This window comes from Schistocerca nitens, chromosome 1 (genome assembly GCF_023898315.1).
Source record: "Schistocerca nitens isolate TAMUIC-IGC-003100 chromosome 1, iqSchNite1.1, whole genome shotgun sequence".
Taxonomy (NCBI): Eukaryota; Metazoa; Arthropoda; class Insecta; order Orthoptera; family Acrididae; genus Schistocerca; species Schistocerca nitens.
In genome coordinates, this window is record NC_064614.1 from 355,652,285 (window position 1) to 355,670,039 (window position 17,755).

Below are 17,755 nucleotides of genomic sequence, written 5' to 3' on the forward strand. Positions count from 1 at the left end.
GATTTAGAACAGATATTGGTAGATAAAATTAAGAAAAATATATAAACACAGTTATTGAAAATGGCATAAAAGGCTGAAACCTGGGCCATAATTAACTAAACAACACAGTCAAATAGTGGTGTGTTCACCTAAAAAAAAATTATTTTCTTGAGTATTTCTTTCATCTAGTTGCATATCCCAGACATCCCGAAATTGTGACTGTTTCAAGCATTTGAGTATTGTGATGTAGTTAACCAACACTGTGTCAATGTGTTAACTACAAACATTACACCTATGTTGAGAGTCAAGTCAGCTGTCACTTTTTGCACCAAGTGTTAACCATTCACATGTTTTCCTATATTCTGCAACAACTTCCATGTACGTAACTGTGTCAATTGTAAACAGCCACAGAGCTAACAAGGTACAAGTTCTGCATGTACACGTACATCACTATCATCAGCCATTGACACCTACTGCTGGGTGAAGGTTGCCTCTAGACTTTTTCATGTGGTATGGTCTTCACCAATATTCATCCCCTTTATTCCCACTTATTTTACAAACTAACTTTTTATATCTTGGAATCTGGTAAAGAATTTCCTTGAGCCCATCTACCACCCATTCACCTTGTCCCCAATCAATTTTTACTACATTCATAATTACGTCTTGTGGTGCAACGTATCATTTGGTTCAGTGATGTTTTACTCAATATCTGCCTAACTTATGGTTCACAACAAATGAAAGTATTTCTTTTTATTAGTTAAATAATTTAAGATCATCAATTAATTGGAAGTTTTATTACTGTTCGAGCACATAAACTGGTATGGATTGACACCACATGTCTCCACGATCGCACCCAGATGGATCTCCGAAATATCACACAGTGAAGACGATAATGTCCGGCAGCATACCCGTGAAGAGTATACACAGGACGTGTGTTGTTCGCGCTATGACTGAATGATTTAGCGGGTAGTATAAGCTACAATATCAGGCTTTTTGTACCCGCAGACTTGACAATTATTCGACACTAGTGTTCCGGCTTGGAGAAGAGGGGCATGCCGTTGAATAAAGGGAATGCCATGACAATGGAGCTTATGTCACAGAAAACATACCATGCTTAGTTATCTGTCAACTGGTAAAGAACTGTCATTTAGCACTCTCAGCATATTACTTATAATGTTATATCAAACACTGACCATTCATTGTACATGCAGAGTTTCCTTATATACATCAATTGTAACACAGGGGCAATATAACTGTGCTCAAGAAGTGCTTTCTACTATTTAATAGAAAGTTAAAAGTTTACCTAATCATCCAGATTCTAACAAACAACAGCAACAGAGAACAGGCCCACATTAATATGATCTATATGATTAATATAAAGATTTATTAAAGATGCAACAGCATAGAATGGATAATTTCAATTGTCACAACCTGAACACACACATTTGCTGCCAGCCCAGTCTGTTCTCAGGGATACTTTTTTGTTTTACTTTGTCTCCCAGTAATTCTTACCATGTGTGGATGTAGTACAAATATATAAATAAAAATATATCTAAAAAGAAAGATGATGAGACTTACCAAACAAAAGCGCTGGCAGGTCGATAGACACACAAAAAAACACAAATATACACACAAAATTCTAGCTTTCGCAACCAACGGTTGCTTCGTCAGGAAAGAGGGAAGGAGAGGGAAAGATGAAAGGATGTGGGTTTTAAGGGAGAGGGTAAGGAGTCATTCCAATCCCGGGAGCGGAAAGACTTACCTTAGGGGGAAAAAAGGACAGGTATACACTCGCACACACACACATATCCATCCACACATACAGACACAAGCAGACATATTTAATGTGTGTAAAAGTGAGAGCTAAGTTCTGGGTGCACAAAAGTAACGACAAAAACCACATTGGAAGCTTAGTTCCAAATACTCTCATTTGGCTTAATAAAAGCACTCCAGTTCAGTTTTAGTAAAACTTCTGTTTGTTTATTTTGCTGTCCATGCAGTCTTACTCTTCAACTACACTAAATTTAAAATTTCATCAACTGCTTTTTGTCTTGTTGATGTGTAGAATTTTCTTCATAATTCGTTAATTATACATTATTTTAGTCTTACTGCAATTGAATTTCAGACCTTCTTTCAAATCTTACTTTATTAAGTTCTTTCCTTTGTTGTTAACATTTATCTGTACTAGTCAATCAGTGTCACATCTTTAGCAAAAAGGTTCACATGTTTCAGCAACATATTTTCTCTCTTCATTTTCCTAGTTTAAGTGTTTCACAACTTCTCCTAGGACTATTGAGAATAGGTTTAGTGTTATGGACTCTCCTACACTGACATCTACCAACTTTGAATTTCTCACAATCCTGTTCAGTCTAACAGTAACAGCAGAACTGGCATATATATACAATGATGAACCAAAACATTGTGACCACCTGCTTAATAGCTATGTTTGTCTGTTTTTGGAACAAAATCACTGACTCTGCATATCATGAATCCAACAACTTGTTGATAGCTATGTGGATGGTTTGTGGCAATAGATGTCTATGCACAGATCATGTAATTCGCATAAATCATGGGCCACTAATTTGCGTACATGGTGATGGCACCTAACAGTGACCCAGATGGGTTCCATAGGATTTACATCGGGTGAACTTTGCCACTGATACATCAATGTGAATTCATTATAATGCTCTTCAAAACAATGTAGCAAGGTTCTGGCTCCAAAACATGAACAATAATACTGCTGAAAGATGACATCGCCATCGGGGAAGATGTCAATAATGAAGGGGTGCAGGTGGTTCACAGCTGTCAGTGTGTCTTCGATTACTATCATAGGTCCCATGTAAGTGCAGGAGAATGTCTCCCATAGCATAATACTGCTCTCACCAGCACGTGTCTGTGGCACACTGCACATTTCAAGCTGCTGTTCACCTCGATGACAGCATTAGTGCAGACGACCATCGACCTCGTGTACCAAAAATGAGATTGAGCCAACAAATTGACAGACAAATCTCAGTTGTCCCATGAACACTGCAATTGTAACTGAGGATGTCATTGGGTCAACATGTGAACATGTAGGGGGTGGTCTGCTGTGGAGCTCCATATTCAATAATGTACAATGAACGGTGTGCTCCGCAACACTTGTGTGTGCACCAGCATTGTGCTCTCTTGGCAGAGATGCCACAGATCACCACCTACCCTATTTTACAGAACAGACAAGCCTCCAAACCACTCGTTCTGTGAAAAGTCATGGACGTCCAACCATTTAGCACTTAGTGGTAGTTTCACTGTCCTCCTGCATCTTTGCACAACAGTAGCACATGAACATTTGGCCAGCTTCACTGTTTTCAAGATAATCATTCGCAAGCTCTGTATAATAATAATGTGTCCTTTGTCAAATTCGCTTATCTCAAGCACTCTCTCTATTTGGAATCCATAGCTTTGCTAGGGTGATCCCCTGCCCATGACTGCTCTGTTTGCATACTCGTTACCGCATCACGTGCCTGCAATGCCACAAGACAGCATTCAACATTGCGGCTGGCAGTGGTCATAATGTTTTGGCTTATCCTTGTACATTTACCTGTATGCCAACGTAGGGTAAATGGATGATTTATTTCTTCACAACGCTAGCAAAGATTTTTTTGAAACTGAGTCAGAACCTTTCGTGAACTTATGGATTTTAGATTAAATGTTAATTCAAACTCATCACTTCACTGTTAAATGGTAACTTGTTACTTATCTTATTAAAATCTAGCTTAACTCCCCCCCCCCCCCTCCCCGCCTATTGGGTTTGTGATAATTTTAGTGAATATTTTGCCCATTCAGAGAAAAGGCTGAAAGTTCTGTGATCTTTTATGTTAAGGGATAGTATAACAGTGTCAAAGACTGTAACACAACATTAATCAGGTATCCACTGACAAAAAGAGTGTGGATCATATGAATCAACAAACTAAGCAGTTCTGCTAAATTTGAGCTTGTAAAATTCATGTTAACACCCTCACTCCCCTCCCTCCAAACTCCCCTTTGCAACAAATAATGGAAAAAACCACAACTTTTACGTAAAACTACTTGCCTTACAAATTTCAGAAGGCATTTTTAAGTATGTATACATTTTCGTGCCAATTTCAGAGGCAGATAACATGGTAGCAACTATATTATGGACATAGTATGCAAATGTCTAAGGAAATTTTGAAAGAAATTCAACAAGTAGATGAAAAGAACCTTACTGAAGGAATGAATACTATAAAGAGAACTGCAGAGAATACCAGTTTTCATTTTGATTGGAAATTTACAGATTTTTGGAATATCCCATTAAATAACTTTAATATCACAAAAGAAAGCAGAAATGTCCAAAGAGACTTATTGGAAATTGATGGTTTATAACCAAGACACAATCAAATGGGACACTGGCTGTGGTGTACATGTATCGGGTGTCCCTTAAGTCTTTTCCTGATTACAAACATTCATAAGGCATTTGACACACAGATAAATACTTTTCATCTTGAATTGCATGTGACACGTTTAAGTTTTTGTGTACATACATACTTACTGCTGCTTTGACAACATCATTATGAGAAGGATAGATTGCTACCCACCACATAGTGGAGACATTGAGTCATAAATGGGGGGGGGGGGGGGGGGGTAGGGGTGAGGGGGCAGGGTCAGGGGGGTTGGGGTGTCGGGGGAACCGGACTGCTAAAAAAAAAAAGAGAACATTCAGCCAAAAGGCATTCTTCTAAAGTAGAAAAACACACACACACACACACACACACACACACAACTACTGCGTCTGGCCGCTGCACTACAAGCAACTGCACATGATAGGAGAAGCAATCTGGATGATAGGGTTAAACAGGTGGCTGGGGCGGCGAGTGGGAGTGATGGCAGGGTAGGGGTAGGGGACAGTAAAGTGCTGCTTGTAAGAGCATACAGGAATGTAGTGTGGACAGGTTAGGGCAACTAGGTGCTCTCGGCAGGGGTTCCTTTTTTTTTGGAGGGGGGGGGGGGGAGGGGGCTGAAAAGGAGAGATGAAAAGGATGGGAATAAAAGCTAATAGTTTCATTGGTGCAATAGGAAGCTCTGTGACATTATAGTGCAAACAGGGAAGGGTATAGGTGGGTGAATGGACAGGGATTAACAAAAGTTGAGGCCAGGGCATTGTGAAAACCTAGCATATAGTGCACGAAGAGGACCCACCTGCACGAATCAGAAAAGGTGGTTTTGGTAGGAGCGATCCAGATGGCGCAGGCAGTGAAGCAGTCATTGAAGTGAAGAATGTTATGTTGGTCTGTGTACCCACCAACTGGGTGGGCCAGCTAACTCTTGGCCATAGTTTACCTATATGTAAGACCTGTCCCATACATCCTCCCACCACCACTTACTTCAGTCCTGTCACAAGCATTACCTATCCCATCAAAGGCAGGGCTGCCTGTGAAAGCACACTTGTGATCTGCAAGCTAAGCTGCAACCTCTGTACTGTATTCTGCGTGGGTGTGACAACCAACTACATGTCTGTCTACTTGAATGGCCACCGACAAACTGTGGCCAAGAGACTGATGGCCCAACTGGTTGCTTAGCACACTGACTAACACAGCCGGCCGGAGTGGCCGTGCTGTTCTAGGCACTACAGTCTGGAGCTGAGCAACCGACACGGTCGCAGGTTTGAATCCTGCCTCGGGCATGGGTGTGTGTGATGTCCTTAGGTTAGTTAGGTTTAACTAGTTCTAAGTTCTAAGCAACTGATGACCTCAGAAGTTAAGTCGCATAGAGCTCAGAGCCATCTGAATCATTTTTTGACCAACACAATATTCTTCACTTCAATGACTGCTTCACAGTGTGTGCTATCGATCCCTCCTACCAACACCGATTTTTACGAACTGTGCAGGTGGGCACTCTACCTGCACTATATCCTACATTTTCACAACCCCTCTGTCTCCAACCTCTGTTAGTCCCTGTCCTCCAGCCACCTACCCCCTTCTCTGCCCCCATTCCAACATTACACAGCATTCTATTCCACCAATACTCGACTGGTCTTTATTCCCTTTCTTTATAGCTCTCCTTTTCCACTTTTCTATTCTCACTCCCTACCCCCCTGCTCCCTACCCCCCTGCTCCCCAAACTCCCAACTGCACCTAGCTGCCCTGTCCTGTCCCCACCACATCCCTGTATGTTCCCAAAAGCAGCACTTTACCATTCCTTACCCATACCCTGCCATCCCTCTCCCTCCCTGCCCCAGCCTCCTCCTTACCCCCATCACTCAGATTGCTTCTCCCATTATACGCAGTTGCTCACAGTCCAGCATCGGTGGTCAGTGACAGTGCTCATGTGTGTGTTTGTTGCACTTGTGCTTTCTTTTGTGTGTGTGTGTGTGTGTGTGTGTGTGTGTGTGTGTGTTTTATCAACTTGCTCACTTGTTGGCAGTCTTTTTATTGTGCCTGTCTGTGACTTGACATCTCCACTGAGCAGCAATCTATACTTTTCAAAAGATTGTCATTATTCCATCCTGGATTTTCCATTGTTTTGTTTTGCATTACATTGTTTGTCACAGAGCCAAGTGACATAAAATAGTGAAATCAGACACCATTTGCAAACAATGTACGCAAATCAGGAGGAAGTCCAATGTGTACTCTGGTATCATGAGAGACAGTCACCAATAACAATCCGGAGAAAATTCCAGAAGGCATACCATTGACTGCCACCAGATGGTAAAAGCATCAAGAAGTGGTATGTGAAGTTTAAGGAAGCAGGGAGTGTATGTGATCTCTGAAGAACATGAAAGCCTTGTTGTTTAGTGCAGACAATTCAGAAAACGAAAGACATCTTCATAGCATGTCACAGGAATTCAGTCCCCCGATCCTCACATGAATTGCAGATTCCAAAGACATTAGTGGATGCCATCCAATGCAAACAACTTCTTTTCCACACATACAAAGGCTAGATCATGCAGTATTTGCAACTCATGGTTTACAGTGCCCATTATGTCTTTACTGATGGCATGCTGGCTAAGATTGAGGAAGATGATGACTATCTGAAGCGTGTCCTTTTCTCAGATGAGGCCAAAATTCAAGTGGACTGTTTTTGGTGACTGTGTCTCTTGTTACCAGAGAGCACATTGGGCTTTCCACTGGCTTGATACATGTTGCTTGTAATTGGTGGCAGGTTCTGCTGTTGTCACAAACAAAGTGACAGTAAGTATGTATGCACACAAAAACTTTAATATGTCATATGCAAATCAAGATAAAAAGTATTTATCTGTGTGTCATATTTTATGTGTTATGAATGTTTGTAATCACAGAAAGATGTCTGGGTCACCCAATTAAAATATGCCTAGATGTGACAGCTGGGTTCTGCATGCGTCAATGTAAAGACAAAAATAAATGTTCCTGGAAGGATGTGATATTTTAAAATGAGATGTTTCACTGATAACTACATATGACACTTAATGGTTCTATGGTATTTCTTGGCATTACACATTTCTTAAATAGAAAGGAATGTAGTACAAAGTAACCATTCTATATCAATGGAACAGAAAATTTTGTTTTTTTTTTCCACTTTTAGGAACTTTCTGGTATTTCTCTAATGACAATGAGAGAAATACAAGGAGACGAGATGATGAAGACACTCAAGCCATTATCCAATTAATTTTATTGAACACATTACAAAGTAACACTAAAAAAAAGTACAGTACTCTAAAAGTACTGAAGAAGCCAATGTGAATTAAAAATAAATTATTTAAAATAATTTCTCACCTTCAACCAATCTATAACTTTCTGAGGCACTTCATTACTGAACTTTGAGCACCAAAGGGAAAACATATCCAGTGCATAAATTAATGTTTTCTCATGGACTGAAAAAAAAAGTGAATCATACAGAATTTTCAAAAATCACACAATTATGTTTAATACATAAATAAAATACAATACAGTAATTTGCAAACCTTCTACATCCAAAACTTTTATAAAATGATCTGCTGCTTGTGACGCTAAAAGGTGGACGCTGCTTCCTGTAACTGCATTGTAACTAAGGTTGCCAGCACCCTGAAAGAAATAATTTACATTTTACTATAAACAGTCATGATTAGAAACAAACTTTTAAAAACTCAATAATACTAGCAAGATAGGTAGTCTAAGATGAAAAGAGCATGGAGGCCATTTGTTAGAACAATGACAGATAAAGATGAAAGGGGAGGCATATGAAAAAGTAGCTTGTCAAAGATGGTACATTCATCCCAGAGATGACACAACAACACACTGGGAAGTAAAGCTGGATTAAGAGGAAGAGAAATGAAAAGCAGAATAAAGTGATGTGATTAAGATCAGAAGGGAATACTTGGAAGAAACCAACCCAGACATATGTGAGTAGAGCTCGTACACTGAGGGTTCCTTACAAACTTAATTCTGTACATGGATAGTTCACCTACAGGTTTTGATGAGTGAGTTTGCAAATATCAAAATATGTGACATAAACGGCCCGGCCAAATGTCCCTATTTTTTTATTACATTGACTTAGACAACTAATTTTTTTCAACAACCAAGGGACCGTGGACATTATTTGACATACATTACAACTTGATACCTCTACCCATTCCTGAGAAAAAGGATCATTAACAGACAGGCAGAAAGACTGGCAACAAAGTGATCCTATAAAAGTTCCATTTTTAAAACCCTAAAAGGTAAAAAAAGAAAGAGTAAACAAAAAATACAAAATATCAACTGTAAAAAGAGACTAGCTCCAGGTTTGTGTGTGTGTGTGTGTGTGTGTGTGTGTGTGTGTGTGTGTGTGTGTGTGTGGAGGGGGGGGGGGGGGGGGGGTTTGCAGTATTAATGGAATTTCAGTCCAGGAGGGTGGTGAGACATGAAAATATGTTGGAGAGCACGTTATCCTCTCCAGAGCTCAGGAAAACTAGTGATGAGTGAGAAGCTCCAAATGGCCCATGTTATATGGGAGGCACTGGAGTCCTACTGTAGAGTACCAGTGAACAGACTGTGGCCATGGGCTGCATGCGGTCCACCCCTCACCATTTGTTCCCGTGATTTATTTTTTACTCATCTTTCATTCCTTCACAGAAAGCAGAGGGCAGAACTTAGTTTTTTTGAGCTACACCAGTATAGCTGGCATTGCGAGGGGGGGATTCCAATTTGAAATAATTGCTTGTCACATGGCACACTATTTTTCAACCTGCACACTTGAGGAACAATTCAGTCACAGCAACAGGAGTTGCACATGGGCCTGCAGGTAATGATATTGTTAGCTGTCACTGATTTGTATATTCAACAATACATTAGCGAGCTTTATCAGTCTATTCATTAGTGCACTGAACTTTTCATGGCGAAGGTAAGCAACAATTTTTGGTATTTCTGTGAACCTGTAAGCATTTACTTCACCATCATCAGTCAATAACAATATCAGAAAATGTTTTTTCCTCTCTTCATAGGCATTGTTGCATAGATTCACCATCCCCTCTTTGAGAAGGTCTAACGCCTAGAACACATAAAGCAAGGCAAAGTAGAAAGCGCTAATTACAAGACGAGATGTGGCCATTTCAGGAAAGTTCAATATAATTATTATTTTCTATTTTTGTAACTGCTAAATAATATCATTTGCGCTATTTGCAAAAGTATTGTAGCCATCCCAAATGAATACAACTTGAGGAGACACTACGAAAGTCTGCATTTTCAGAATTTCCAGAACAACATAAGAAGCAAATTTCTTCCTTAATAGTCATAAAACCTGTTAAAAGACTCAGGAACTGTAACAGAAATAAGTTTTGAATCATCTCATCTTACCGCAAAAACTTGGAAGCCATTTACAGATGGAAATTTTGTCAGGAATTGTTTCAATAGGTGCTAAAAAGATCGGCCTGGACTCAGTTAAACGTTCTGTGAAAATGCAGTTAAATCTTATGACTCGCACATGAGAATTACTACAATGTTGGCAAATATAAAACACACACACACACACACACACACACACACACACACACACACACACAACTCGGTCACACAACTGCAGTCTCAGACAACTAAAACCACACTGCAAGCAGCAGCACCAGTGCATGATGGGAGTGGCGACTGGGTGGCGTTAAGGAGGATGCTGGGGTGGGGTGGGGGAGGGATAATATGGTGCAAGTGGCGGACAGTGAAGTCCAGCAGTTTAGACGGAGGGCAGGGGAGAGATCGGGAATGGAGAGGGTGGAGGGATGTAGCAGAAAGGAGAGAGATAAAAAGAAATAAAAAGACTGGATGTGGTGATGAAATGGCGGCTGTGTAGCACTGGAATGATGGGAACAGGGAGGGGGCTGGATGAGTGAGGACAGTGAATAATGATAGCTGAGGCCTAGAGAGTTATGGGAACGTAGGATGTATTGCAGGGAAAGTTCCCAGCTGTGCAATTCAGAAAAGCTGGTGTTGGTGGGAAGGATCCATATGGCACAGGCTGTGAAGCAATCATTGAAATGAAGGATATCATGTTTGGCAGCGTGTTCAGCAACAGGGTGGTCCACTTGTTTTTTGGCCACAGTTTGACGGTGGCCATTCATGCAGACAGACAGCTCGTTGGTTGTCATGCCTACATAGAATGCAGCACAGTGGTAACCCTGCCTTTGATGGAATAGGTGATGTTTGTGACCAGACTGGAGTAGGTGGTGGTGGTGGTGGTGGTGGTGGGAGGATGTATGGGACAGATCTTGCATCTAGGTCTATTAAAGGGGTATGAGCCATGAAGTAAGGGATTGGGAGCAGGGGTCGTGTAGGTTCGGTGGAAAGTACCACAGTGAGTGGGGTAGGATGGATAGTGGGCACGACATTTCTTATTTCAGGGCATGTCAAGAGGTAGCCAAAACCCCAGGGGAGAATGTAATTCAGTTGCTCCAGTCTTGGGTGGTACTGAGTTACGAAGGGAATGTTCCTCTGTGGCCGGACTGTGGGACTTGGAGGGGAGGGGGGGGGGGGATGGAAAGATAAGGCACGGCAAATATGTTCTTGTACAAGGTTGGGAGGATAATTACGGTCAGTGAAGGCTTCAGTGAGACCCTCGGCATATTCTGAGGAGGACTGCTTGTCACTGCAGATGTGACAACCAGGGGTGGCTAGGCTGTATGGAAGGGACTTCTTGGTATGGAATGGGTAGCAGCTGTCGAAGTGGAGGTACTGCTGGTGGTTAGTAGGTTTGACATGGACGAAGGTACTGATGTAGCTATATCTGAGGTCAAGGTCAACATCCAGGAAGGTATGCTAAACTGACTGAGAAGAAGAGAACAGACACAAAATAACTGCCCACTTCGGGGATAACCAGTATCCAGTCACCAAGCAAGCTCTATACCAGGCTGCTCCAACTGGACACTCATAGATACAGGTCGGCAAACTGTGCCAGGGTGTATACACGTACAAGGAAAAAAAAAATTCTGAGATTTTTCCTGGATATCCCGGTAAAAAATTCACTTTCTCCTGGGTGAGTTAAGTGACATTATACTTTCCCTCTGAACTGTAAAACGTATCAAACCTTTGAATGGTTATGGTTAAAGGATATTGCAGAGACATGGCTTAGCCACAGCCTGGGGGATGTTTCCAGAATGAGATTTTCACTCTGTAGCGGAGTGTGCGCTGATATGAAACTTCCTGGCAGATTAAAACTGTGTGCCCGACCGAGACTCGAACTCAGGACCTTTGCATTTCGCGGGCAAGTGCTCTACCATCTGAGCTACCGAAGCACGACTCATGCCCGGTACTCACAGCAGACAAGGTACTGGCAGAAGTAAAGCTGTGAGTACCGGGCGTGAGTCGTGCTTCGGTAGCTCAGATGGTAGAGCACTTGCCCGCGAAAGGCAAAGGTCCCGAGTTCGAGTCTCGGTCGGGCGCACAGTTTTAATCTGCCAGGAAGTTTCATATCAGCACACACTCCGCTGCAGAGTGAAAATCTCATTCTGGAAACATCCCCCAGGCTGTGGCTAAGCCATGTCTCCGCAATATCCTTTCTTTCAGGAGTGCTAGTTCTGCAGGTTCGCAGGAGAGCTTCTGTAAAGTTTGGAAGGTAGGAGACGAGGTACTGGCAGAAGTAAAGCTGTGAGTACCGGGTGTGAGTTGCGCTTCGGTAGCTCAGATGGTAGAGCACTTGCCCGCGAAAGGCAAAGGTCCCGAGTTCGAGTCTCGGTCGGGCACACAGTTTTAATCTGACAGGAAGTTTCAATACCTGAGAAGATTTTACCCACAATGCTGATTAAAGAGATACCTCTGTAGTTGTTACAATCTATTCTGTTTCCATGTTTTAAGATTGGTGTGATTACTGCTTTTGTCCAGTCTGATGGAACCTGTCCCGACTCCCAGGCCATTTCAGTTATCCTGTGTAGCCATTTAAGACCTGACATTCCACTGTATTTGATTAGTTCCGACTTAATTTCATCCACCCCAGCTGCTTTAATGCACTGCAATCTATTGACCATTTTCTTCACTTCCTCAAATGTGATTCTATTTCCATCATCATTCCTATCCCATTCTATCTCTAAATCTGAAACATTACTGATTGTATTTTCACCTACATTGAGCAACTCTTCAAAATATTCCCTCCATCTGCCCAAGGCATCCATAGGATTCACCAGCAGTTTTCCTGACCTGTCCAAAATACTTGTCATTTCCTTCTTACTTCCCTTTCGAAGATTGCTAATTACACTCCAGAATGGTTTTCCAGCAGCTTGACCCATAGTCTCCAACCTGTTTCCAAAGTCTTCCCAAGATTTCTTCTTGGACGCTGCAATTAGCTGTTTGGCTTTGTTTCTTTCTTCAACGTAACTATCTCTGTCTACCTGAGTTCTTGTATGTAGCCTTTTTTGATACGCCTTCTTTTTCCTTTTACAGGCTGCCTTGACTGTGTCATTCCACCAAGCTGTTTGCTTCATCCTACTTTTACACACTACTGTTCCAAGACATTCTTTAGCCACTTCTAGTACTGTGTCCCTGTACCTTGTCCATTCCTTTTCCAACGACTGTAATTGACTACATTCAACTAACTGGTACCTTTCTGAGATCGCTGTTATGTACTTGTGCCCGATTTCCTTATCCTGAAGTTTCTCCACTCTAATCCTCCTACATAGGGGCCTGACCTCCTACACTTTCAGCCTCACAATCCCAATTTCACTGCAGATTAAATAATGATCAGTGTCATCAAAGAATCCCCTGAATACACGTGTGTCCCTCACAGCCTTCCTGAATTTCTGATCTGTTATTATATAGTCAATGACAAATCTGGTTCCCCTGCCTTCCCAAGTATACCGATGAATATTCTTATGTTTAAAAAAGGAGTTTGTGATTACTAAGCCCATACTGGCACAGAAATCCAAGAGTTGTTTCCCATTCCTGTTGGCCTCCATATCCTCTCCAAATTTACCCATAACCTTTTCATACCCTTCTGTTCGATTTCCAATCCTGGCGTTAAAATCACCCATGAGCAGAACACTGTCCTTGTCCTTTACTCTAACAACTACATCACTGAGTGCCTCATAAAAACTATCCATCTTATCTTGATCTGTCCCTTCACAATGCGAATATACTGACACAATCCTAATTTTCTTGCTAGACACTGTCAAATCTATCCACATCAGTCGTTCGTTTACATTCCTTATTGCAACTACGCTAGGTTCCATTTCTTTCTTGATGTAAAGCCCTACACCCCCCTATGCTATTCCTGCTTTGACTCCTGACAGGTAGACCTTGTATTCTCCCACTTCCTCTTCTTTCTCACCCCTTACCCGAATGTCACTAACAGCTAAAACGTCCAGCCCCATCTTACTTGCAGCCTCTGCCAGCTCTACCTTCTTCCCAGAGTAGCCCCCATTGATATTAAGAGCTCCCCATCTCATTACCATTTGTTTGCCAAGTCATATCTTAGGAGTCCCTGGTTTGTCAGTTAGAGGTGGGACTCTGTCACCTCCAAAGGTCCGAGGCATTTTGCTCTGATTATTGCCAGCATCATATTTAAAGTACCAGGGAAGCAGGTTGCTAGCCTTACTTGCCCCGAGTCCCATTGGGTTTTACCCCTAACGGCTGAGGGACTAACCGGTGGCTTTGGTAGTCTTTGCCGTATGAGCACAACGGTGACCACAACTCAGAATATGCGAATGTATTTTAATTCAATTGATAGCTCCCGGCCACAGACATCCATTTTGTTTTCATTTGACATGAGAGCTATACACGAAGAGGTAACAGCAACATCAATAATTGTCAACATGAGTCACGTAGAGACTACCCACTTCCCCACTATAACTCAGACTGCTCTGCGCATCAGCCCCGGACCTACAACATTTCCAAACCGGAGCGATACTAGATAGTGGCGTCCCCCTCCCTCGAGTGTTTGAGATAGGATGTCTAAAATTTACAAATATCAACTTCTCAAATATATGTTCACTTTGTAGCGCAGATCTTCCTGAAGAGTCTGATACATAAAACATATTGTTCGAGGAAATATAAGCCATGTTATTTGGTCTTAAGTGCGCCAAAGTGCAGTGCCATGCTTCTTCAAACGCCATTCTTCTACTGCATGTCACTGTATTTTGCTCTGTGGAACTCATATTCAGGACAGTGGAAATTAAAATGTCCTGTGGTGCCTCTCTGCTCCCAGTCAGCCAGTTTCACATCCTGCCCCTTAAAAAAATTCGCAATTAATACTGGGTAGGATAATTTGTAACTGGAAGAACAAGAACTCTTCAGAAATACAGCACTCTTTATTGCCTATTAGCTAATAACTTGCTGTTTTGTGTGACACAAAATTAAATATAGGATACATAAAACCAGTAAAGATAAGAGACAAGCAAGACAGTATACATTTCTTCAATCCTTAGGTCCCAGCATTTTTTTCCTCTCTAATCTTGCTACAGTTTTACATGGTGTGCTTTCCTTTCTACAAAAGAATCTTTTACCTAATCATAGTTCGTCAAATGCTTTGCTACATGAAAAATCGAAATGTCGTTGTCTACTACTGAAATGGCTGTTAATACAAATAGTACCCAAGACTGGTGTGATTTCTCGATCTGATCACATCTATTTTGTCACTGTCTGCTAGATAAAACAAAATAGGTCTTCCTAATATTGCAGCAGTTGTAACACACACCAAATGAAAAAGACTTTTGGCACAAAAGGTCATTTTTGTAACACTACGGAACATAACTGACAGTACCAATATCAAATGCCTATAAGGCCTACTACAAGCAAAAAGCTTTAAGTTAGAAAGCAGTTTCACATTTCGTTCGTATGCTCCAGTTTCTCAAGCATGAGATTGAAAAGAAGTAGTATGAAATTTTTATATAAATTTGGAATTGTTATATTCTTCCATAATTTGTGTGATGTCCCCGTTTCTTCTCCGTCCTCGTTCTAACAAAGAATCTTGTCATCACTAATTCTGTAACTATTCCTGCCATTGTCAAAACTTATTCTCCAGTTAACTTCACTAACCTTGCCAGAATCACCAGTATAGTTTTCCCGCGATTATTCTCTGGTTAGGTATTATTACATGTTGTACTATGTGTTTTCCGCGCTATTCTCAGAATAGAACGTAACTGGCTGCTAGCCGGAGACTGTACAACTGATGCTTACTAGTGTAGCGATCTGGCCAAAAATTTTCTGTTGAAATTTCATTTTCTTGGATACACTGAGAAGATAATCATAATCTTTCTTACCTGTTATTCCTGTTAGTCGTTTATTTCCACTGTGATAGTCTGAATCTGTGGATTTTGTTAGTAATTATAACAACGCTGATCATTCGCAAACCCAGTCAACCACATAGACAAACATTCTTTATTCTGCAGCAATAAATTGCACTTTATTCTTTCAACATTGGCATTCATCCGTTCAGCTTTATTCCACTCATCTTGTATAGCCCTATCCCCTTCTGTCAGCAGGAAAGTTTATTTATAGATGCGACGAGGATTCCCCTGAGACACACATCAAGTACACTATGCACGCATTCAAAAATCAACTTAGATTCATTCAGAAATCAGTTTAGAATGCGTTGAAAAATGTTCAAAAACCAACAGGGATGCGTTTAAAATCATATGAATAATTGATAGACCAACGTGTGCCAGATGCTACACGCTCTGTGAAATAAGGTTTTTTTCTTCAAGACTATGCCCCCCCCAAGGTCCGGGCCCACTGCTCATGCATGAATCTGGCAGCTTGAGCGCACCAGTAAAATTTTTCTGGGTAGCATCTCGCTGCTTGCTACTACTTCTGTAGCCAGAAGTGGGAGAAGGTACTACTCAAATGTGACACAACTGCACATACGCAGGATCCCGCTCGTAACTGCTAAAATGAATCTACTGTAAACAGTTGTGACATCACACTCATGGAGGCAATTTGTTGTTATGAAGCATTGCATAGTCTTGCTAAAGCCTTTGACACATTTTGCTGTTGGCAGATGCTTGTATGAGCACTGTGTTTTGTTGTATATGGCACATTTCCTTTGCAATTTAACTTCTATTTTCGTTTTTTTCTCTCGTTCATGTTTTATTTCTGCAGTATTATTCTGCAGCAGCAGGATACAGTAATATCCTTTGTTTAAGTATCAGTTCTCACCAGTCAAAATTACAAAAATTGAACTGAAAACTAAAACAATGAAAAATTCCCGGTTTTCTCCCAGATGAAAAAACTACCGGGTTTTTCTCGGATCTCCCAGTTGTCCCGGGTAGTAAACACCCTTTGTGCTAACGCATGGGTTGTCAGGCAGCCAGGCTATAGCTTAAGCAAACGTACTGCACTGGTTGAACACACGTAGGCAGGGGTGGCCACACAGCTCACACATGCACAGAACACATGCAATAGGGCCACATGCTGAGTAGTTACCCCACCTGTGCTTGCTCCAAAGTGAGCTGAGGGATCCCTATGGGGCAGTTCTGGAATAGCCTGCTCTACATCACTACTCCATGAAGCAAAGGGCCTGCTACACCACACAGACCACTTGGGTCCTCCAATTCTGCAGTAGCTTTCCTGAACTCTGAGGTTAGGAACTTGCTCTCCAAAACGTTCTCAAAACCCACCACCATCTTCCTGGACTAAAAACACACACACACACACACACACACACACACACACACACACACACAATCCTCCCCCAACACACCAAATTAGCAGTAACTTTCTGTTCAGTGATATTTTTTCCATTAATAATAGTTCATTACTTACTCTTTTTTTCTTTTTCATATTTATGTTTCCTTCATTTCAAAAGCTTGACACTGAGCTCTTTATACCAAAATGTGGATATTTTCAAAGATATTAACTTTGAGAGCAACAAAAACTGCTTAGTAAATAAGAACTAATTTATATCCAGGTAATCCATAACTTACTGGCTAATGAATCCAATATTTTCATTTACCTGTAACACACTCATCTTGTGTGTTGCAACTGTAAGCTTTCCTTCTGAACCATGGAAAACATTAAACAGATGTTGTAACAGGTCTTCCAATGCTCCAGGATCACTACACTGCAGGGCCAAATTACGGCAGGCTGCTGCTGCTTCATCACGAGCCAAGTCATCTTTTGAATGTAGATTTGCTACACAGATATGTAAAATAAAAATTCTTGGTTAAAATTGTTTTACTTAATCTTCTGTCATACATGTTGTGTTCAAAACTAAAACACAATCATAATTACTGCTACTATCACTATAGATGTGTGCAGCTAGTAAGGTGGGTAGTGAGGGTGATGCACAGTAGCAAGGGATAATGTACCTGGTGACCCCCTCAAACAATAGTGTCATTCCATCACTTCTGTCCATTTCACGCATTGCTGTGTGCTTTAAG

The 17,755-nt window shown here is 41.3% G+C and overlaps 1 protein-coding gene across 1 annotated transcript in view; it reads right to left on the minus strand.

Moving 5' to 3' along the window:
* Window positions 1–17,755, minus strand: part of LOC126248822 (eIF-2-alpha kinase activator GCN1) — a 282,568-nt gene that overhangs the window by 207,908 nt on the left and 56,905 nt on the right. Inside the window, exons 6-8 of the mRNA XM_049950239.1 lie at window positions 17,329–17,507; window positions 7,913–8,012; window positions 7,725–7,822 (exon numbers count right to left, since the gene is read on the minus strand). Of these exons, the coding sequence (XP_049806196.1) occupies window positions 7,725–7,822; window positions 7,913–8,012; window positions 17,329–17,507 (377 nt within the window). The remainder of the gene's footprint in view (window positions 1–7,724; window positions 7,823–7,912; window positions 8,013–17,328; window positions 17,508–17,755) is intronic.